The sequence below is a fragment of the Protomyctophum parallelum genome (assembly GCF_964188405.1).
Source record: "Protomyctophum parallelum genome assembly, chromosome: 23".
In the NCBI taxonomy this organism is placed as follows: domain Eukaryota; kingdom Metazoa; phylum Chordata; class Actinopteri; order Myctophiformes; family Myctophidae; genus Protomyctophum; species Protomyctophum parallelum.
This window is the reverse complement of record NC_139715.1, coordinates 26,241,127-26,264,727: the sequence shown is the minus strand read 5'-3', so window position 1 is coordinate 26,264,727 and position 23,601 is coordinate 26,241,127. Positions and strand designations below refer to the sequence as shown.

Sequence of the window (23,601 nt, the reverse complement as noted above, 5' to 3'; positions counted from 1 at the left end):
AACGCCCCGGATTCCCCGGGGGGGGGGGGGGGGGGGGGGGTACAGTATTAGGATTGTTGTGTCATCAGTCAGAGGCTCTGAGTCACTACTGCTTAGAGTTCTCAACAGGCCTGAAAATGATCTGGTAATCTCTCTGTCTCTGTGGCGAATCTGCCACAGGAGATCAAATCGGTTGGTCTGGCACTCCTCAGTTTGAATTACATTTCGCTCACCCCAGAGTTGGTGGGTGACCAATCAAAGAGCCCGCACTGTTCAAAATGAGACTTATTTGCTGTGACGTTGGAATCCGTTTGTGAAACCGCCACCTTGGCAATAAATCTCCCACACCGAAGATCCAGACCAACATCTACGCAATGATACTAATCCGGCAAATGCCAAGCTAGCAGGAATGGCAATGTTAAAGTTGTGTAAATGGAATTGGTGTGACCTTATACTGTCACAGTCACAGACTTTTGTCATTTTATTGTACAGTCTAGGTCTTGCAGTTCTATGTTTTGTTCCCTGGTCTAGTTTTCTTGGTATTCTTTGTTTGTTTGCTCCAGCTGTGTCTCATTTTGTAATTAACCCTCATGTGTATATCAGTCTTGTTCCCCAGTCAGTCCTTGTTGAGTCATTGTATCCTGTCACCTGTATCCTGTCTGTTTTAAGTGGTTCATGTTCACCTGTCTTCCGAATTAAATGACCAATTCATGGTTTTGAACACTACATGCCTGGCTGTCCTGCGTTTGGGTCCTTACCTCACCTACACCTGACAGATATACAAAGCTCAGGCCAGGTAGCAAAACAACTCTTTCTTTCTTGGCCGTGCTTCCTTTAAATGGAAACACAAAGGACACACGGACACATACTGACCCTGCAGCGGTCCAGCTGTATCTTCAGGGGCTCGGCTTCGCAGGCGGGCGGCGCCTGCACCTTGAGCCAGTTCTCACTGATGATGACCGCCTGCTCGCACTGCTCGTACAGGCTGTAGTAGGCCAGCACCTGGAGAGAGCGCACGCACACGCACACACACACACACACGCACACATTTGTATTACGATACGTGAAGTCCAGGGGTGCCTCAACATACTTTATCAATGTCACATGCGCTTTACTTGGTGCGTTCTCTCGATTCTCTTCACCAAATATAGCAGATCTACAAGCGCACAGCTTGTTGTGAGCTTGTAGATCGGCTAGATTTGGTGAATGTCCCCCCCCCCCCCCCCCCCAGAATAGGGATGCTGCTGGGGTTTAAGTGGTCGGCAATAACTATTATTTTCAGTCCGCGTCCACGGAAATGGACAATATCTCTCAGGTTGTCCTCGTGACATATACTGTATCTTTGGGGGAGAAGGATGCACATTATGTGGCCAAATTTTTACTGAGGGACTGCCATTGGATTATTTTGAATTTTCATTTTTTTTTTCGTGTCATATGAAAGCAGGGAATGATAGCTTCAAATCGACAATATTGGTTGTTCAGTTTGACCCACCAGTTTTGGAGATATGGCTTATAGAGTAAGCACTTCTGTGGACATTACACCTAGCTACATGCTTAAGCATTTATTTCATATAGTCGATTTCAGCTCTAATATTTATTTTCAGACATGCTCTAGTATATGTGAAGAGTCATGCCTGTGCCATTAACTCATTTTGGGAAAGAATATAAATATTATTCATTTTTTCTCCTCTGGTGAAAATCTGGTCGCATATTTACGTATGACCGTCATGTGACATAAGGTGCTTAAAAGTAACAATGCAGTGGGGGGGAGGGGGGGGGGGGGGTATTTGCAGGGGTGACCTACTGCTGGTGTAGACATCCGGCAAGGCCTGATGCACGGCCGTGGATTCAAACCTACGACCTGGGCAAGGCACTTTTTTTCCACAGCCCCGGCCGCGGGGCGCTTTCAAAATGTCAACTTGGCCGGTAACTTATCCACTCACGCACCCTCTATACTTAGTTTAAAAAAAAAAAGTATCATAGTTGCAATACTGTACCTTCACCGTCTACGCCAAATCTCCTCACCAGTACAAGTACATTTACTGTACTCCAGTACAATTTTGAGTTATTATTTATTTTAGTAGCATAATCCAATTATATGAAGGTAGGTTGAAAATGGGTGAAGTGGTAATTTAAAGGACCACTTCAGAGTCCACTTGCGGCCACTTGGTCCTCACTTATGTTCATGATAAAATACCACAATTACTTTCTGTTCAATCCGTGTCTCATACAGTAGGAGGGCTGTGGGCAGTTCACACAAACCCGATGATGACACTGGCCCGGGTGGACGGGGTCCTGAACTGCCCACAGCCCTCCTATGAGACACAGACCCGAGTAGAATTACCATTACCATGACGATTAGTGAGGACCGATTATACAAAGATAGGTTGAAAAGTGGTGAAGTGGTCCTTTAGCTATCAAAACGTTTCTCAGTTGCAAACTGTACCTTGACTGCGTGTTTCGGGTCCACACCAACAAAAAGAAATCAGATCTACAAGCCCAAAAGCAGCCGAACCTTAACCTACAAGCTCCCCCAAGCAGCTCGTATGGATCTACAAGGCGTTGTGCGGACGGACATCCGCTCTCTCTCTCCTAGTCGGGTTTACTTGCTTCTAGCCCTGCATGGCGCCACCTACGGGACGGGGCTTGGCGTTGCGCGTGCTGGTACAGTATTTACCTGCAGGTATGTGTGCTTTACCTTGGCCTGGTAGGCCAGCCAGGCCAGCCGCTCTGCCAGCAGAGCACAGAAGCCCGTCCAGCGCTGGTTGAGCTGCTCCGCCGCCTGCTTGATGTCCTCCGCACGGGTCCCCTCTGGGAGAGACACACAGGGGGAGAGAGAGAGAGAGAGAGAGACAGAGAGAGAGATAAATACACAGGGAGGGAGGGAGGGAGGGACGACCGTTCAGAGATAGAGAGACATGAGACAGACAGACAGACAGAGAGAGAGAGACAAAGACAGAGAGACAGAGATACACAGGGAGGGAGGGAGGGACGACCGTTCAGAGATAGAGAGACATGAGACAGACAGAGAGAGAGAGACAAAGACAGAGAGACAGTGAGGGAGGGGGGGGGGGGGAGCAGAAGGAAGAGAAGACGCAGCACTGTAAAAGAAAGTAAAGTATCTTTCTATATTCTATTGCACGGTCGTGTTTGTCGGCGGTGAATAGAAGTATTCCATTGTGCTGTCGTGTTAAAAGGATCAGCAGTGTGGTAGAAGTATTGTGCTGTATTATTAGTAGAGCTGGGACTCGGTTAAAACATTTTATCTAATTAATCAGAGGCATTGTAGTTAATTAATTTGATTAATCGCATTTTAATCGCATATCAATATTTAACCCGAGAACAGTGAGAAACCTTTTTTTCAAATGTTTTTGGTATCCCAGTGAATAGTGACTACGGGATTCCACTCATTTTCAACATTTTACTGTCATTAATATACCTTAGAGTTGTTGTGTGGATATAATAAGAAAGTCCCCCCCCCCCCCCCCCGTTCTGTGTTGCCTAGAACTGGAGGTCTGAAAAAAAATCAGTAACATTATGAAGTACATCTCAGTGACATCACAAAAATGTACTTCATAATGTTACTGTTTTTTTAAGACCTTCAGTTCTATAGGCAACACAGAATGGGGGGACTTTTTATTATTTCCAGTGCACACAACTCCATAGAAAAATGCGTTTTATCCCAACAGTGATATATAGGCAGGGGATATATATAGGCAGCAAGTGCCTATAATATAAAGTGTCTTCAGTGTGTATATGAATACTCAAATGTGCTTTACATGGCTGGGCATGAGAAAACAAATAAAAACAACTTTATTATGGGGGGAAACAAAAAGGTGCGATTAATTTATCTGTAGTTAATCGCGATACATTTTTTCTGTAGTTGATTAATCTTGATTAACGCGTTAACCCATTCTGAACGGGAACCCATTTTGGTGTTAGCATCATGTTATGCTTTATCTATTTTCTTTTAAATCGAAGAACGACTGACATTTTTAGAATCTGATCTCAGGTCAGAATGGGTTCATCAGACCAGTGTGTGTCCAGTGGAAACGTCGTATGAATCTGATCTCAGGTCAGAATGGGTTAAAAGGATCAGCAGTGTGTGGTATATATAGGAGTAGTGTCTCAGTGCCCTGCTCAAGGGTTCCATAACAAAGCCAGCCTGTTGCCGACTGAAGGACACCACAGGAATTCTAATGACTGGCTGACAGACTGCAAGCCAACACGCACGCACGCACGCACACAAGCACGCACGCACGCAGACAAGCACGCACGCACGCACGCACACAAGCACGCACGTATGCACGCACACAAGCACGCATGCACGCACGCAGACAGACAAACACAGACAACAAGACTTGATTTTAAGCCTCTCTGTCGTTGTCTTGTTTACTCTCTCTCTCTCTCTCTCTCTCTCTCTCTCTCTCTCTCTCTCTCTCTCTCTCTCTCTCTCTCTAACTCACGCACGCACAGACACACACACAAAGATACAACTCTTCTTTTTAACCTCTCTCTATTGTCAACTTGTTTACTCTCACCCTTCACATGCACGCACGCGCGCGCACACACACACAATGTGGGAGCATGTGGTGTGAAGGTAGAGGTGAGACGGGGAGACACGACGGAGTAATGAAAAACAAAAATATGCACTCGGCTCCTTTCAGACCTCACAACAATGACACAAGGACACCTAGACACGCACACGCACGCACGCACGCACGCACGCACGCACACACGCACACACGCACACACGCACACACGCACGCACACACGCACACACACACACACACACACACACACACACACACACACACACACACACACACACACACACACACACACACACACACACAGTCTCCCTCTCCCTGTCTCCACATCTCTCTCTCTCTCTCTCTCTCTGCTGTACAATTCCTTCTCTCTCCCTTTCCGTCTCTCTCTCTCTCCGTTTGTCTCTCCCTCTCTCCATCCTGTGTTACTATGGAGACACGAGGGGGGGAGAGAGAGAGAGAGAGAGAGAGAGAGAGAGAGAGAGAGAGAGAGAGAGAGAGAGGGTGGGGACAGACAGGTAGAGGCGTTGCCATGGGGACAGACAGAGACGGAGAGAGAGAGTGAGAGAGAGAGAGAGAGGAAGGAAGTGTGTGTGTGTGTGTGTGTGTGTGTGTGTGTGTGCGTGGTTATGCGCACGAGAGTGTGAGTGTGTTACCTTGCTCGACGAGCGTCTGTGCCGTGCGCGTAGCCTCTTGGAGCTTCCTGTACTTCTCCGGTCTCTCTCTTTCTATCGCCTGAAGGAGAGAGAGAGAGAGAGAGAGAGAGAGAGAGAGAGAGAGAGAGAGAGAGAGAGAGAGAGACACACACAGAGAGAGAGAGACACACACACAGAGAGAGAGAGAGACACAGAGAGATTGTTTTTACTTTTAACAACTCCTTTATTCATGTCAAAGTGTTTGCGACATCCCTTCACACGATCCAGACACAAACTACAACACATCGCCGCATCAGCCTATAATTGCGCCACCGCCAATAGTCGATCTACAAGCTCACATTGTGTGGATGTAGATCGGCTCGTTGAACTATTTTAAAATGTTTTTTTTCCAAGATAGTAAAATATGGCAAATATGTTTAGGGATAAGGGAGTATCCAAGATAGGGCCATCTGTCACAATTGTGCTTCTTTTGTTTTGATTTTCTCAGAGTGATTTTCATGTCATCTGCCGTAGACTGTAAAAGCACACCTTCATAGTCCCAAAAACTATTTTCATACTCAAAACGAAACTTGTGCGTTAGTAACAGACAACAGTCACACCTACATTATGCCATCCATATTTGTTTTCTTTCCTACTTGGACAAAATTGCCAACTTTAATTGCCCGTTCCAAAAAGGAAATTCAGCAATCTACTTTTGTTTTTCCTTCTTTCTCCCATACATGAAACACGATTCTAACCATCTGTTTAGTAACGGCCTCTCCATAACGATGCCAATCTCCAACAGAGTACAAAACAGTGAAATATGGCCTGAAGGAGGCACAGAGAAGACGAGAGAGAGAGACCGAGAGTGAGTAGTAAAACAACAGACAGAAGAAAAACAAATAGAGGAGCAGAGATGGCTGGCAAGGAAACAGTCATCACACGAGCATCAAAAGTATCAAGATCAAGATCTACAAGCTTGAAAGCTTGTAGATCTGCTATTGTTGAATTTGACTCCTGAAAAGTAACAGTTTTGGACATGTGAGGCCCATTCGAACATGAGACGATATTCTGTACTGCATGTATACAGTTCCTAATTGGTCAGCTCCTGTTTGTCACTACACACCAAGGGCTGTATTTTGCGTGTCTTAAGTACCAGGTCTTATTACTTAACTTAAGACCTGGAGGCGTGATCAATGCCATTTGGCTATTCTGAGTGGCCAAAGAGCATTGACCAGGTCTTAAGTTAAGTAATAAGACACGCAAAACACAGCCCCAAATCTCAGGGACACTGGGGTTTGCGTGAAAGGGGAACTTTAAGTGGTGTAAAAAAGTATTCTTAACCCTGTAAGACCCGGATATATTTGTACTTGCAAAAAAGAGATTTCAACCTTACTACTACTTTGTAGTGAAAATAGAACATAAAAAAAAAAAAAAAAAAAAAGTAATTAATTAAAATAAAATTGTTACCGAAAAGCAACGCTGGGTTTTACAGGGTCAAAAAGTATCACTATAAGTAAAAGTCCGGAATTCTTGACTGAAAGTACAAAAGTAATGGTATCAAAATGTACTTAATAAAGTACCAAAGTGTAGAAAGTACTCATTATGCAAAAGGTCCCATTTCACAAGTTTTCAAATGTATAATTTCTTTTTGAAAATAGCATATTTGCGATACTGGGTTAATGCATGTTATTAATGCATGTTTTGTAATAATAATCAAAAGTAACTATTATGACTAAAGTTTTTCAAATAATTGCAGTGGAGTAAAAGTACAATATTTGCCCCATAAGTTAGATGGTAGTGGAGTGGAGTAGAAGTAAAAGTATATTGGAAACTGGAAATACTCGACCACTGGGAATTCTGTCATGTGGAAAGATGTGACTTAACCCATTCTGACCTGAGATCAGATTCTATAAACGTCTTCTACATCCTGACAGTTTTCATTCTGACCTGAGATCAGATTCTATAAACGTCTTCTACATCCTGACAGTTTTCATTCTGACCTGAGATCAGATTCTATAAACGTCTTCTACATCCTGACAGTTTTCTGAAAAAGCTATGTTTCTATGTCAGTCGCTCTTCGATTTTTCAAAAATAGCAGACCTACAAGCTCGTATAAGCTTGTAGATCTGCAATTTTTTTCAATAGCTAAATTATAACATAATGTTTAAAACACCAAAAGGGGTTCCCGCCCCCCAAAATGGGTTAACCCATTTTGGACTGATATCGATTCAAGAAAAAGGCTTCTAAATCCTAATAGTGTCACGATCCGTGACATGTGTTGGTTTTCATGTTTTCCAGTTATGGTTTGTGTTTTACTTTTCTGTTGTGTTCCTCTGATTTTTATGTTACTTTTATGAAGTATTGTGTTCTTGTTTTCCTAGTTCCTGTTTGAGTTTTGCTTTACCCTTGTGTGCTTTTATTTTGTAGAATTGTTCTTAATGTTTCCTGTCTGTCTTGTTACTGTTTGCCTGCCTTGTCCACCTGTGCTGTGATTAGCCTAGTGTTTCCACCTTGTCCTGTTTATTCCCCAGCCTATCACAGTGTTGTTCACCTGTGCCCTTGTGTATTTATACCCCCCCTGATCCCAGTGTTTCCTTGCTAGTTCATTGTGGTATGTTGCGTGTGTCTTGTCTTGACACCTTTTGTGCTTCCAGTGTTTTTGTTTGTATTCTATAGTTCTTTTGAGTTATTAAACCTTTTGAAATGACCTGCTCTGCCTCTGCCTCCTCCTGCATTTGGGTCCTACAAACTCTCCTGACTTGAACCGTGACAGAATGAACTAGCCATTTTGGACCCAGCGGAGAGAGGTTGTTTTTCCTGTTTTTTTAAGTATGCTAGTCTGGAGCCAGCCAAGTAGACCAACTGCCATGGCAGACAATCCATGGTCTGCTACTGTCCAGGCCATGCCCCGGTCTATCAGACCTGGGTTTGTGGCCCTCCAGTCTGCCTGCCCGTATCCTGCATTCCTCCAACTGGCCTATGGTGAGACACAACCTTCTTTTGTGGTGTCTCACTTGGCCTCATTCGGAGTGAACCAGCGGTCCTCCAGGAGGGGGCGTGATCCTCGTGGCTCCCGACGCCACCATCACTCCCCACTGTCCAGCATCCAGTGTGTCTCACTGCCCAGCGCTGCCGACGCCTTAACTGATGCCTTGTCGGCCGTTCCTGCCAACATCACACCTGGACCCTGGTTGGCCGTGCTGCCCAACGCCCTGCCTGAATCATCACCTGACGTTCTGTCTGAATTCTTGTCTGCCGACGTTCTGTTTGAATTCTCGTCACCTGATGTCCCGTTTGAGTTCTCATCCCCTGACGTTCTGTCTGAATTCTCGCCTGCGGTCCCTGCAGTCGTTCTGTTTGAATTCTCGTCAGCTGATGTCCTGCCTAGTGTCTTGTTGGCCATCCCCGCCAACATCCCACCTGTCCTGTCTCATGCCTCGGCGGCTGTTCCCGCTGACTCCATACCTGTCCTGCCGGAGACTTCTGTGGCTGCACCAGCTGATGACCTGCCGGAGGCCTCGCCAGCCGACTACGTCGATGACCAGCGTGTGCCCTCTGGACCGTCGTCAGCCGACGACTTGCCAGAGCCCTCGCCAGCCGTCAACTTAGACAACCTGCCTGTGCCCTCAGCGCCATCATCAGCTGTCATCACTGATGTCCCGCCTGTCATCCCTGAGTCCTTGTCGGCTGCCCCGCCGACGTCCCTCCTGTGTCCCTGTCGGCTGTCCCCGCTGACATCCCACCTGAGATCATGCCCACTGTCCCCGCCAACGTCCACCTAAGCCCCCGGCGGCTGTCCTTGCCACCGACTCATGTAAACTCTTGCCAGCCTTCCCCGTTGACGTTCTGTTTGAATCCCCTATGGCTGTATCCGCCTTGTTTTTTTTTGTTTTTTTTGTAGCCCCTGGGCCCTCCTTCCAGACCCCCGCCACCCACCCTGCTTATGTTCTGGACAATGTTGAGGAATGTCTGGAAGCCATTCCTTAAGAGGGAGGTACTGTCACGATCCGTGACATGTGTTGGTTTTCATGTTTTCCAGTTATGGTTTGTGTTTTACTTTTCTGTTGTGTTCCTCTGATTTTTATGTTACTTTTATGAAGTATTGTGTTCTTGTTTTCCTAGTTCCTGTTTGAGTTTTGCTTTACCCTTGTGTGCTTTTATTTTGTAGAATTGTTCTTAATGTTTCCTGTCTGTCTTGTTACTGTTTGCCTGCCTTGTCCACCTGTGCTGTGATTAGCCTAGTGTTTCCACCTTGCTCTAGCACCCCCTAGTGTCTATCTGTGCACGCCACTGTCCCTGATTATTAGTCTCTCCAGTGCAAGACGAGGCGTGTCTTACCAGCACTTTGTCGTAGAGCTCCTGGATGCTACCCTCCTTCCGCGACACCGAGAACTCGGGGCTCTGCAGGAGCGCCTCGCCGCGCGTCATGTAGCTGTGCACCTCCGTGAAGTCCACGTCGAACCTGAGGGGGCACGCGCACGCACACACGCACACACACACACACACACAACATTGGTATTGCGTTTTGTTGCCGTCGGGCATTAACCTCTCATCTCCATATTCTGACATTTCGCGTTTGTTTTCGTAAATATTGACGCCCTATACTCGATCGCACCGCCGTGTCTCGCAAAAGCGAAAGTATCGAAGCGATGCGCTTTAACCCATTTTGGGGCGGGAACCCCTTTTGGTGTTAGCATTATGCTATGCTTTAGCTATTGAAAAATAGCAGATCTACAAGCTCATAGCGGGCCACCGAGTGGCGCGATACGATATTTAAAAAAAACTGTCAGGATGTAGATGACGTTTTTTTAATCTGATCTCAGGTCAAATAATGGGTTAAGCGTGCAGGTCTGATACTTTTTTTTTCAAATTTGAATCTCGCAAATGAACAGTTTTGGACATGCAAGGTTTCCAGCCAAAAGACACGTTTTCTTGAGATTGCCTATTTCAAGCTACATTTATTTCTTATTTATTTTACAACATTTCGACAAGACCGTCTACGTCACAATGTCTGACGACTGCAGAACACATACATACATACACACACACACACACACACAAAACACGCAAGACAGACTTTAAATATTTTACGCAACAGTCTACCACAGTGACAGCTAGATTAGATTAGAGATGTCCTTTTTAATATACACAAGGGGACATCATTTTGCTCGGGTTGATGCGTACATACAGACAATAAATAAATAAATAAACAAACACAAACATAAATACGCCACGGTTAAAGGACTCCGGATTAACCCTTTTCTTACTGTAATCTTATGTTATTATAGCGTGGCACAGGTCGAACAATCACATGACTCCAAGCTGAGCGCACTGCAGCTCGTATTAAAGGGATTGTGACATTAAAAAAAAGGTTTTGGAATTGTTCTTGTTTTTTTTTTAGGTTTTCTAATCTCAATTGCACCCAAAAAACATGAACTTTTAACATTCAGTAGATTTTCTGTGATCTGGGGTTTTCTGGCTCAAACAGGTGCTCTGATTTGCCGGCAGTAAGTGACATCACTTACTGCAAATCCCATATATGTCAATGGGATTTGCCAGCAGATGTCACTGTTTCACTGTGTTGCCTGTTTTCATTGTAGCTCAAAAGGCCCCAAAAAACCCAAAGAAAACTTCAGACCACAGAAAATCCACTGAATGTTCAAAGTTCAGGTTTTTTGGGTGTAATTGAGGTCATAAAACCTAAAAGAAAAAAGAAAAATAAATGAAAATGAATGTCATAAAACCTTTAAAATCGCTTATTTTGAAAATTATTATCTCTTTTTCATAATGACCAATATACGATGTTTTGTCCCAAAGGGGCTTCTGGAAAAAAGGACGAACGAGCCCGAGACCCGGCTCTGAGCTGCGGTGCGTTCTGGACAGAGAGTTGTTTTTTCTCCTTTTTCTTGCCTCTATAGTAATCAGATTACAGGTAAGGAAAACGCTGGTCCGGAATTCTCCTTTAATGCTAAATGGCAAATTGGAACAGGGCCTACTTTGTTCCCGGGCACACCCAGGGGTTCCTCGGACCTCACATTGAGAACCCGAGCCGGGCCTATACAGGACTTCTGCAACTTACCAATGCTGTGTCCAGATACTGTTTGTCCAGAAACCATTTACATCTGGCATTAACATGTGTCAACTGATGATGAACACTTGAAAGTGAATATATATATTTTTTCATTTAACGTTGCACGTTAAATGCTATATTAATACAAACATTTTGTTTGAGAGGTTAAACCATAAATAGTTTCACTTGTCTGTTTAACTTTGCTTTGTTATCCGGGGCTTTTTGTGTTATAACAATTTTAGCATTATTGTATAACTGCACATCTGTTCTTTTTTGGAAAAACGGTATTTAAATTGTTCAATCCAGCAACGGTCCTAAATCCAGACACCAGATGCGCACACAATCTCCTCGTTTAACTATACTGCTGCTAATTGTAAGTAAGCATACATCTGTATACAAAAAAAAACAACATTTACATTAACCACTTCAGGCCATTTCGGTCATTTGAAAATAGCAGATCTACAAGCGCACAGTGCGTCGCGATCTTCTATTTTCAGAAGATTGAAAATGGGACATTCAGCACTAATGAGTATAACCTTGGTACTTGAAGGTACATTTTGATGCCACGATCTTTGTACTTTTACAAAAGTACCTTTTTGAATTCCGCTCTTTTTCAATACAGCAGGCATATTGATACTTTGAACCCATTCTGAACGGGAACCCATTTTGGTGTTGGCATCATGTCGTGCTTTAGCTATTGAAAAATAGCAGATCTACAAGCTCATAGCGCGCCACCGAGTGGCGCGCTACGAGCTTGTAGGTCTGCTATTTTTTGAAAAATCGAAGAACGACTGACATTTTTAGAATCTGATCTCAGGTCAGAATGGGTTAAATCAGACCAGTGTGTTGTACAGTGGAAAACCTCGTATGAATCTGATCTCAGGTCAGAATGGGTTATGGACGGTACAGGATGTAGTATTTTAGGAACACACGCTAATGCCAGTTGTAAGGACGGTTTCTGAACACACGACCATCAGGGACACCAAGACGTACCTGCTGAGGTGAGACAGCAGGAAGGGATGCATGAAGCTGAATGGTGGATGGATGGATGGACGGACGCACAGACGGACATTTTGAACAATTGTATTTTGAGTTCATAGATGTTACCTAAACGCTGTTTTGGGCTAAAGTTCCTTCCCAGAATAGGGACGCTTAGTTTGTTAACACAATATAACGTATACAATGGGGCTCCCACGGTCTTCTATTGAGACTATTTAGATTGTGTCAAAGGTCATGTGTCACCCAGACACACCCATGTGACACGAATTTTGACAGGATGCTCAAGATTCAATTCATCCCCTGAGCAAGCAGGCATCATTTATGCTCTATTAGCTCAATGGTAAATATGTCAGCACTTTGCATTAGAAAGCCGGGTTCAAATCCGGGGGGGAGAAGAGGAAAGTCATTATGTTTATATATAAAGCAGACAGAAGACCAAACAGATCATCACATTATGTTGTCCTTGAGAGCTATATGCTATTACATGATAATATAAAACAGCTTTGCAAATTAATTAACGTCGCCTAGTGGAAAACGATAGACACAAACGTAAACGCTAACGAGCTAAGGATTCCAGGCTTCTGCCGTTTTGCTGCGCTCTCTTCTCCCCCGGTGAAGGCGTTTTATAAATGGATGCCACGAAGATAATCGATAGGCTCTTGTCAGGATGGGGGGGTTGGGGGGGGGGGGGGGCAAAGCAGGTGGAATTTAATCACTGGAAACCGCTTCTAATAAGAAATTACTTTCAATTGGGACGCGACTACTTATTATTTTACTGAATAAGTGCAGTGAAATCCAATTAGCATCGTTCGTCTCTGTCGGGTGGAAACCTCATACTGTGTGTCCGAAACTGTGATTCAAATTCTAAAGTAGCAAAAGTATAGCAGGGTCCACATGCTCGATCTGAGGCACTCGGTGCCGCGCCATGAGCTTGTAGATCTGCTGTTTTTCAATAGCTAAAGTATAGCATAATGCATAAAACGCTAAAAGGGGTTCCCGTCCTGAATGGGTTAACCCATTATGTTATGCTTTAGCTATTGAAAAATAGCAGATCTACAAGCTCGTAGCGCGCCACTCGGTGGCGCGCTACGAGCTTGTAGATCTGCTATTTTTTTTTTTTTTTTTTTAAGATATTTTTTTGTGGCTTACGCCTTTATTGATTTTTTAAGGGATAGAAAGTAGGCTGACAGGAAACGGGAGAGAGATGGGGGGATGACATGCGGTAAAGGCCGTGTCGGGTCCGGGAGTCGAACCCGCGGCACACCGCGACTGGATCACCAGTCCGGTGCCCAGACCATTACGCTATGGCCTGGGCCAGATCTGCTATTTTTGACTGACATAGAAGCATGGCTTTTTCAGAAAACTGTCAGGATGTAGAAGAGATTTTTAGAATCTGATCTCAGGTCAGAATGGGTTAACCAAAAACAGTTCAGATGGAGATAAGAGGTTTGGTCCTGACAGCGACGATGTGATAGTCATTTGGAGCCATCCATGTGTCATTAGAAAGACACTATTTCCATAGAGCATAACACTCTAAATGACTTCCTTGATGATGATGGAGCAGCGCACATTGCTGATTGCACGCAGGCACACACGCACGTGCACACACACACACACACACACACACACACACACACACACACACACACACACACACACACACACACACACACACACACACACACACACCCCAACATAATTTGGGAGATGAAAGCCATTTTAAAATGTTTAAATGTTTTGTTTATCGTAACCAAAAGCATCACATGTATGACTCGTCCTATACTATATATAACCCCAATCCTAACCTCAAAACAACCCAAATGTTGGGGCGGGGGTTGTTACCATAAACAACCATTTTGCTTAAGAGGAAAATGTCAAATGAGCAAATAGCATGCATGTTCAAATAAGCTACCCTTTTTTTTTTTTTTTTTTGGCTTTTTCCGCTTTTATTGATAGTTGAAAGTATACCGACAGGAAATGGGGAGAGAGCAGATCTACAAGCTCATAGCGCGCCACCGAGTGGCGCGCTATGAGCTTGTAGGTCTGCTATTTTTTTTTAAATCGTGAAAATGTGACTCAAATCTTTGAATATATGTGACCCCACGCGATGTACAGACTGCCATCGCGCAAGTTGCAACTGGTACAGTAGGCCTATGCATTATTTTTCTGTAGAAACAAGGCCAACTAATTATAATAAGCAGACATGGCAACACTGCTGGTTGAATAATGGAGGAATGAAGGGAAAACAGCGCCCCCTAAAGTCACAGATCACTGAACTAAAGGTTTGAAGCCCATTTTCTCTGCTTGGTCTTTTTTCCACTACTCCTGCAAGACCTTTTTCTATAAGCCATATCTCCAAAAACTGGTGGGTCAAACTGAACAACCAATATGTCCATTTGAAGATATGATTCCCTGCTTTCATATGACAATATCCAATTACAGTCTCTCGATCAAATCTAGTCACATTATATTGTTACAGAGTGAACATTTTAACTCAATTCTTTGATTCTGGGGTGCGGAGGCGTATTACATATAATTCTTGGGGTCCTTGACATGAAATATTGAGCACCACTGATACAGAGACATGAGGTATTTCAGAAAACCGTCAGGATTTTGAAGACATTTTTTAACCCATTCTGACCGGGCACCCATTTTGGTGTCTGCATCATGTTATGCAATAGCAGATCTACAAGCTCAATAGCAGAATAGCAGATCTACAAGCTCATATCGCGCCACCGAGTGGCGCGATACGAGCTTGCACGCCGTCCGGCTGGCTCAGCAGCCCGCAGCAGCCTTTTTGTAAACCTATTTTTTTCCACCCGTCAATTGTCTATTATGTATATAATACTGGGCGCTATACACTGACTCCCTCATGCCGACCTGGGGAGAGCAACGGACCTCATGCTTCCTTTCTATGCATGAGGTGACCATGACGCTTCTTTTCACCTGACAGGGGGGGGGGTTTCCCCGGGTTGGACATAACGCGTGGAAGGAATGATTCCAACCACTTGTGGGGACACTTGACCCCTATAGCGAGTACGACCAAGTACACACACACACACACACACACACACACACCTTTTCCTGAGCTCGGAGTCCACGGCCATTTGTCTCTTCTTCTGCGGCGGCGGGGACTCTCGGGGCACGCGGCGGGGGCTCTCGGGCGAGGGCGCCGGCCTCACCTTCTCCCGCGTCGTGGTCACCTTGGTGACGACGGCCGTCACCGACTGGGACGCGCTCACCGACTGGGTGAGGGTGAGCTCGCACTGCTGGGCCGCGCTGAGCGCCGACGAGATCTGTCGCACACGCACACACGCACGCACACATGCACACACGCACGCACACACACACACAGAACACAGTTATTTTTTAGAATGGACAGAAACACAAGTATATTTCAGCTTGCAATGTTCTGGCAAGATTACATCAATCACATAAAACTAAATACCAGCGCGTGCGTGCACACACGCACACACACGCACACACACGCGCACACACACACACACACACACACACACATGCACACGCACGCACACACACACACACACACACACACACACACACACACACACACACACACACACACACACACACACACACACACACACACACACACACACACCACAGAATGTCCTTCTGAGATGCTGAGTCAAAGATTCAAAGATCACCTGCATCAAATCATGAATCATGCCAAGAAATACAGTAGATAAACCAAGGTGTCTCATCCCAGTGTGTGTGTGCGTGCGTGTGTGTGCGTGTGCGTGTGTGTGTGTGTGTGTGGGCGCGCAACACACAATCTTTTCTGTATGTAAATCAGATATATACGTAGGAGAGCGATTAAGGGATACTCAAAGCCAATGTTAAGCAAGCATTAAATGGTGTGTGCGTGTGCATTGGAACGAGTGTGAAATATCCTATCTGCCTTTTCCTGTCGATTTCTCTTTGTGCGTGCTTGTTGCAGTCTTTTTTTTTTAATAAAGGAAGCTGGTTGAAGTGTCTTCATTGAGTTTTCATTGAGTTTAAGTAGATGTTTATGTGCGTGTGTGTGTCCACGCGAGCTCACTCGTGCGTGCGTGCGTGCGTGCGTGCGTGCATGCGTTAACTGAGCATTAAAGTAGATGTGTGTGGGTGTTCGCGGAAGAAAAGAGCACTTGATTAATCATGAATATGTAGATTAATTCAATTAAATCACTGAAAACAAACATCATTAGAGAGATACTCACACATATCTGCCATACTGACACTGCTCTTTCATTATCCAACATGCTTTTTCAACCACTTAAAGGTAATATAGGCAACATTTCTACATGTGTGCACACACTCCCCCCTCCCCTCTGACAGGTATCAAAGTGGTTGCTGCCTTTGCTGCTGTCAGGATCTGCCTTCCTTGTGTTGTGTTTGGTGTTCCTGAATCTTATTTTGAAGTGATGCTTTTGTGTTTCCTGTCCTCCTTTGTAGTAGTTAACTGCCTTGTCTCACCTTCCCTGATTGTTGGTTCTTTGTTTCACCTGTGTCTTGTTTTCCCCTCAGCCAATCCTTGTGTTGATTTGATTTGAGTTCGCCTGTGTCCTGTTAATCTTGTGCCTATAGTTAAGCCCCGTGTTTGGTTATGTTCTCTGTTGGATTATTGTATTGTCACCTGGGTTCCAAGTCTGTTGTATGTGTGCTAGTGTTGCGCTACTGCAGGTCTTTGTTTGAATAAAGACTCGACTTGCATTTGTGTCCTGCTTGAAAAACAGATGCATTCAATGATTCAGGAGAATACTAACGAGCATAGACACTTGTATGGCTCAGTCAATCAACTCAGTGAACAGCCTCGTTGAAGTTAAAGGGATCAATTATCTTAATTGATCCCCCCCCCCCCCCAACAGACAGAGGCCTCCGTGCCAAGGGATGAATGTCAACAAAAACAAAAATACAGCCAGGGGGACGTGGCGTGCCTTTCTTTGGGAAAACACCCGGCAAAATGATATAGTGGCTGATAGAGGGGTAACAAAATGCTAAATATATAAATATACATTCTGAATTTAGGCTTAAATGTTTAACCTTTAAAAAAAAATATATATATATATTAATAATACGTCATAAACAAGCCCTGGAAGTTCTAGATGGACAGCCTCATTATTGTGATGTACTTATCCAATAAATACAATGTTGAGCTTTGACAGTTTAATTTTGTGTTGTGACGTTCAGTGCATAAATATACTGCTCCTTCAGTGCGAAGAGCTGCGCTCTACACCAGTCTATATACTCTATACTCCTCTCAGAGAAAATGAGCCCTGGCTAGTTTCAAGGTCCATTCTAAACGAGACCTCTGGCTTTTGCACAATCTGCACTTTTCTTTTAAAGCCATCGAGCAATGGAATAATAATTAAAAAAACAACAGGGGAACAGGGGAAACAAAATGATTAAGAAATTATTTTAATGCCTTGTCAGCATTATTTTTTTATACGCTGAAACTGTAGGTATAGAGGCCTAGGTGACGATTTTAAATATATACTCTACTTTGTGTTTTGTAACAGGTGTGTGTGTGTGTGTGTGTGTGTGTATTTTTGTCTTCTTTAATAAAGAAAGTATGTATGAAGTGTTTTCATTGAGTGTGTGTGTGTGTGTGTGTGTGTGTGTGTGTGTGTGTGTGTGTGTGTGTGTGTGTGTGTGTGTGTGTGTGTGTGTGTGTGTGCGCGCGCGCGCGAGAGAGAGAGAACTGAGAAGACTTGATTAAACATGAAAATATGGATTAATTACATCAATAAAAACAAACATGATTAGATAAAAAACACTTCAGTTCACTTAGCCGCAGTTATCTGCAGTACTGACATTTCTCTTTCACACTGTGTGCACACGTGTGAGTGTTTTGTACCGCGTGCGTGCATGCATGTGTGTGTGTGTGCGTGCGTGCGTGCATTTTCATGGAAGAAAAGATAACTTGATTAGACATGGAAATATGGATTAATTACATCAATAAAAACAAACATGATTAGACAGAAAACACTTCAGTTCACTTGCCGCACTGACATTTGTCTTTCCGCGCTTATGTGTGTGTGTGTGTGTGAGAGTGTGTGTGTGTGTGTGTGTGTGCGTGTGTGTGTGTGTGCGTGTGTGTGTGCGCGTGCGTGTGTGTGAATTACTACACTAGTGAGGACCAAATGTCACCAGGAATATAGTAACGGTTCATTTATGGTTCCAACATATACCGTTATAATAAGAATATATATAAGAATATATTTTTTAGACAGTGCTAGCATTACGATTAGATTCAGGTTGGAGATGAGACATTTAGAGCAGGGCTTATCAAAGAGGGTGCCAGGGCACCCTCGGGTGCCTTGGCACAAGTCCAGGGGTGCCTGAGAATACTTGGATAATATCTGGAATTCATCAGTGTCACTTCCGTAAGTTCAGTTTATCCACTTTGACCCTCTATACTTGGTGTATAGTTGAACTGTACCTGGTGGCGTTCTGCTATTCTTAGTGATTGTGAATGTTCCCCCCGGAATAATAATTCTATATGGGTTTCATTTTGGTTAACCCATTCTGACCTGAGATCAGATTCATACGAGGTTTCCACTGGACACACACTGGTCTGATTAACCCATTCTGACCTGAGATCAGATTCTAAAAATGTCAGTCGTTCTTCGATTTTTCTAAAATAGCAGACCTACAAGCTCGTATGAGCTTGTAGATCTGCAAAATGGATTCCCGTTCAGAATGGATTAAACGCCATAACGTATGAAAGATATTTTCAGTCTGTCCTATAATGGAAACAAATCTTCTCTCCGGTTTTTCCTCGTGACATACAGCACTGTATCTTTGGGGAAAAGATTTACGTACAGTATGTACGTACCGTTATCACAAAAGGTGCCATAAAGCAACAATGTATTCTTTCCATTGTGGTGTATTGTACTGAATTAATCAAAAATACACTGTGTAGTAGGACCTTAAGTCGAATAGTCGACTAATCGATCGAGGGTGTCTTAGTCCACTACCAATCTCTTAGTGGATCTGTATTTTGTTGCATCATTCAACTTGGATATTGGCCTAATTTGTTATATTAATTAACAAAATAATATACTGTATATATCAAGCATGTATATGCAAAATCAGACATTAAAACCCATTCTGAACGGGAACCCATTTTGGTGTCAGCATCGTGTCGTGCTTTAGCTATTTAAAAATAGCAGATCTACAAGCTCATATCGCGCCACCGAGTGGCGTGATACGAGCTTGTAGGTCTGCTATTTTTGAAAAATCAAAGAACGACTGACATTTTTTAGAATCTGATCTCAGGTCAGAATGGGTTAATCAGACCAGTGTGTGTGTCCAGTGGGAAACCTCGTATGAATCTGATCTCAGGTCAGAATGGGCTAAATCCTTAGTCTGGGACAGCCCTATAGTGTGTATAGTCTCGCGTATATGACGGAAGCATCTGGAAATTTGGTCTGGCCACACGTGACTAGTGTGTTGTGTGTGTGCGTGTGCGTGTGAGTGCGTGTGTGTGTGCGTGCGTGCGTGCGTGTGTGCGTGTGTGTGTGCGTGTGTGCGTGCGTGCGTGCGTGCGTGCGTGCGTGCGTGCGTGCGTGCGTGCGTGCGTGCGTGCGTGCGTGCGTGCGTGTGTGTGTGTGTGTGTGTGTGTGTGTGCGTGTACCTGTGCGTTGCTGAGCTCCAGGCCCTGCAGCAGGCGTCCGTAGCGCTGGGCCAGGCTGTCCAGCCGCGCCTCCAGCTTGGCGGCCATGTCTTTGTTCTTCACGCTGGACAGCAGGTCCTGACTCAGGCTGCACAGTCTGTCCATGCTGGAGCGCTTCAGCTCGATCTCCCCCTTCAGCGTCTGAGAGAGAGAGAGAGTCACAGTAAGGTCCATTCAGAATTATTACACCTGTGTTAAATTACACCTGTGTTCAATTACTGTTGATTGATTGATTGATTGATCTCATGCTCATGCATGAATACCACACGTCCTGTTATCTTGTCACAAACGCTGAGGAAGGCCAGACCGGCCGAAACGCCTACGTTTTCAGTCTCAGAGGTAAATAAAGTCATGCGTACAGATCACATAAAAAACAATTTAAGATAATAAATAAAAATCACATCCCTGTGTATAGCGAGGGGCGCTCGTATCATCGCACGTCATCGCGACATAAAATAGAGACTTTGTCTATTTGCGCAGACACTAGGACGAAACATTATGGAATTTAACGTTCGCCTAAAACTATGAGCTGGATGACTGCAGTACTGCAGTGCTTTGTTCAGACTAGGTGAGGTCAAACTAAAGGCCGATGCAAAACGGTGTGTTTTCAGTCCATTCTTGAACAGCATGTGGGATTTGGATGGATTCCAGAGACAAGGGGCTTGATAGGAGAAAGCTCTGCCACCTGCTGCCGTCTTCTAAATCCTGACGGTTTTCTGAAAAAGCTATGTTTCTATATGTGTCAGTCGTTCTTCTTTTTTTTTTTTAATAGCAGACCTACAAGCTCGTAGCGCGCCACTCGGTGGCGCGCTATGAGCTTGTAGATCTGCTATTTTTCAATAGCTAAAGCATAACATAATGCTAACACCAAAAGGGTGATCGTATATGGACCCAACTGGAGTATATACGTTTGACTATAGGGATGTTAGATTGGAGGCTATAGCTATGTTGTGTCATATTTTGTATAGTTTAGAAGTAACACTTTAAAATCAGATCCATCCACCCGTCTTCAACCGCTTATCCGTAGTCGGGTCGCGGGGGAAACAGCTCCACCAGAGTGGAGACTTCCCTCTCCAGAGCAACATCAGTGACTTCCTCCTGGGGGGGATCCCGAGACGTTCCAAGGCCAGTGAGTCGACGTATTTCCCCCAACTATACCCTCGGTCTGCACCATGTGGGACGTGCCTCGAGGACCTCCCTATAGAGTGTCGCAGTCCCGCCCCCTCGAGAGACCCGGAAAAGAAATCGCCGTTCATTTTCCTCATATAGGCATTTCTTAAAGTATTTACTTAAAGACGGTTACGCCGCGGACAAAGCCAACTCGGATCGTGACAAATCATGACAATGAACACAATGTTTTGGGCCGATCAAATCATTAGAAAGAAGAAAATAAAGGCAGGAGACAACACAATTTGTTTTGTTGTTCTTCTTATAGATTATTTGATCGGCCCAAAACATTGTGTTCATTGTCATGATTTGTCACCATCCGAGTTGGCTTTGTCCGCGGCATAACTGTCTTTATATAAATACTTTAAGAAATGCATTGGGATTTATTTCCTGGGCCACTCGTCGTTCTGAAAGGGGGAGGGACTGCGACGCTCTATAGGGAGACACCCGAGAGGCATCTAAACCAGAACCACCTTAAGCTGGCTCCTTTCCAGGCAGAAGAAGCAGCGACTCTACTCCCGAGTCTCTATCGTAGATCTGCCATGTGTACAGCCAGTGTAGAGAGATGAGTACAGGGGGGTGACGCGATCGCGTTTGTTTGCCGTGGGTTAATATCCTGGCATTTGTTGGTATATTTCTTTGTGTAAGCAAAGTGCAGCAGCTGCGTATGTTTGGACTCGTTTTCCATTCTGACCTGAGATCAGATTCTAAAAATGTCTTTTATACATCCAGACAGTTTTCTTTTTTTTCTCCTTTTTTTTTTTAAATAATGTTTATCTCACGATTTTGTAACCCATTTTCACCCCTGTGTGTCAATTATCTAATGTGATCCTGGGCTCTACACACCCTCCGCCAACCTGGGGAGAGCAACGGACTTAACTCATGCTTCCTTCATGCCTGAGTGTCCAAGTTGCTCCTTTACACCTGACAGGGGGGAGTTTCCCTGGTTGGACGTAGCGCATGGAAGGAACACGTTATTCGTGTTAGGAACACTATAGGGAGTCTTACCGCCAGTTTGCGGAGGCAGGCGACCATCTCCACCTGATCCTTCATGTTGGTCGTCTTAATGGAGCGCACCTGCTCCTCCTTGTTACACAGCCATGAGTCAAACAGAACCTATAGACAGGACAGGACAGGACAGGACAGGACAGGACAGGACAGGACAGGACAGGACAGGACAGGACAGGACAGGACAGGACAGGACAGGACAGGACAGGACAGGACAGGACAGGACAGGACAGGACAGGACAGGACAGGACAGGACAGGACAGGACAATAGGGAAGGGGAGAAGGGAGGGGAGGGGAGGAGAGTGACATATAGCATTAGGCAAAATAGTTTCACAATATCATCTCAGATGCGTTTTCTGCAACGAACCTTAATATTGCTTATTATATGCATATTTCTTTTTCATTTCCCGCGCATTGTAAAAACCTAAAGCTCGTGGTGATTAATAGCAGCTATGGGGGGGGGGGGGGATCAGTGAACAGGAGGTATAGTCCTGGCTGGTAATCCATTATTAGTGAGCGGTCTCAGAGGCTGTGGCCAGCAGCTGTGGTAACGAACAGCACCGGAGAGGTTCATTCTATCAGCCTGCTTGTTACAGCCGACATCTGGCTAATGAAGGAAGCACGCACACACATGTACACCCGGCTACTACTAGCCTACAGTGATTCTCAATAACGTTTTTTTTTTTAAGAACCCACAGTTTGATATTAGACCCCGGACACACTTTTGACTGATTTAATTGTCTCCTCCAGGCCGAAGGAGTGGGCGAGACAATGTTTTGCTCCATATCCGTCCCTCTGTGTGTGTGTGTCCGTCTGCCCCATAGAGTATATATATATCTATAGAGAAGACACCCGAGTTCTCCTCCCATCCACTTGCATTGAGTTGCTCAAAAGCGCATGAGGCGGATTCACTCCTCCTTCCTGGTAGGAACAGAGTGCATTCTGGGACGGATTGCAATGGTGAGTGGCCCCAAACACATGAACGCGCTGCCGTTGAACGCGCACGAGCGTCGTCCGTCGTGAACGTGTACAATGACAGTCAACGGACAGCGCGTTCATGTGTTTGGGGCCAGGCTGCAATACCTTAATTCGGCCACTATGTCCATTTCGCCTCAAGATTTCCTCTGGGTGCCTTCTCTATAAATATATATACTCTAAGGTCAGCCACTATGTCCGTCTGTCCGTCCGTTCGTGTGCAGTTTTTCTAATTGATGGATAAAACTGTGTGTGTACAACACAACAGTCATGGTGTTATTTGGCGCTGCACTGCGGCGACATGGACATAAGGGCTACGCTTGATGCCCTTTGTCTAAGACATGGACATAAGGGCTACGCTTGATGCCCTTTGTCTAAGACATGGACATAAGGGCTACGCTTGATGCCCTTTGTCTAAGACATGGACATAAGGGCTACGCTTGATGCCCTTTGTCTAAGACATGGACATAAGGGCTACGCTTGATGCCCTTTGTCTAAGACAAATGTCTTCCTCGGGAGACAAATAATAAAGAA

The 23,601-nt window shown here is 44.8% G+C and overlaps 1 protein-coding gene across 4 annotated transcripts in view; it reads right to left on the bottom strand.

The window, feature by feature from the left end:
- dmd (dystrophin) overlaps nucleotides 1-23,601 on the bottom strand; it is a 441,564-nt gene that overhangs the window by 202,206 nt on the left and 215,757 nt on the right. For all 4 annotated transcript variants that reach the window (XM_083758765.1, XM_083758766.1, XM_083758767.1 and 1 more), the window contains exons 16-22: nucleotides 22,093-22,200; nucleotides 19,879-20,058; nucleotides 15,315-15,532; nucleotides 9,506-9,629; nucleotides 5,186-5,264; nucleotides 2,678-2,790; nucleotides 853-981 (exon numbers count right to left, since the gene is read on the bottom strand). In XM_083758765.1, coding sequence (XP_083614891.1) covers nucleotides 853-981; nucleotides 2,678-2,790; nucleotides 5,186-5,264; nucleotides 9,506-9,629; nucleotides 15,315-15,532; nucleotides 19,879-20,058; nucleotides 22,093-22,200 — 951 coding nt within the window. The remainder of the gene's footprint in view (nucleotides 1-852; nucleotides 982-2,677; nucleotides 2,791-5,185; nucleotides 5,265-9,505; nucleotides 9,630-15,314; nucleotides 15,533-19,878; nucleotides 20,059-22,092; nucleotides 22,201-23,601) is intronic.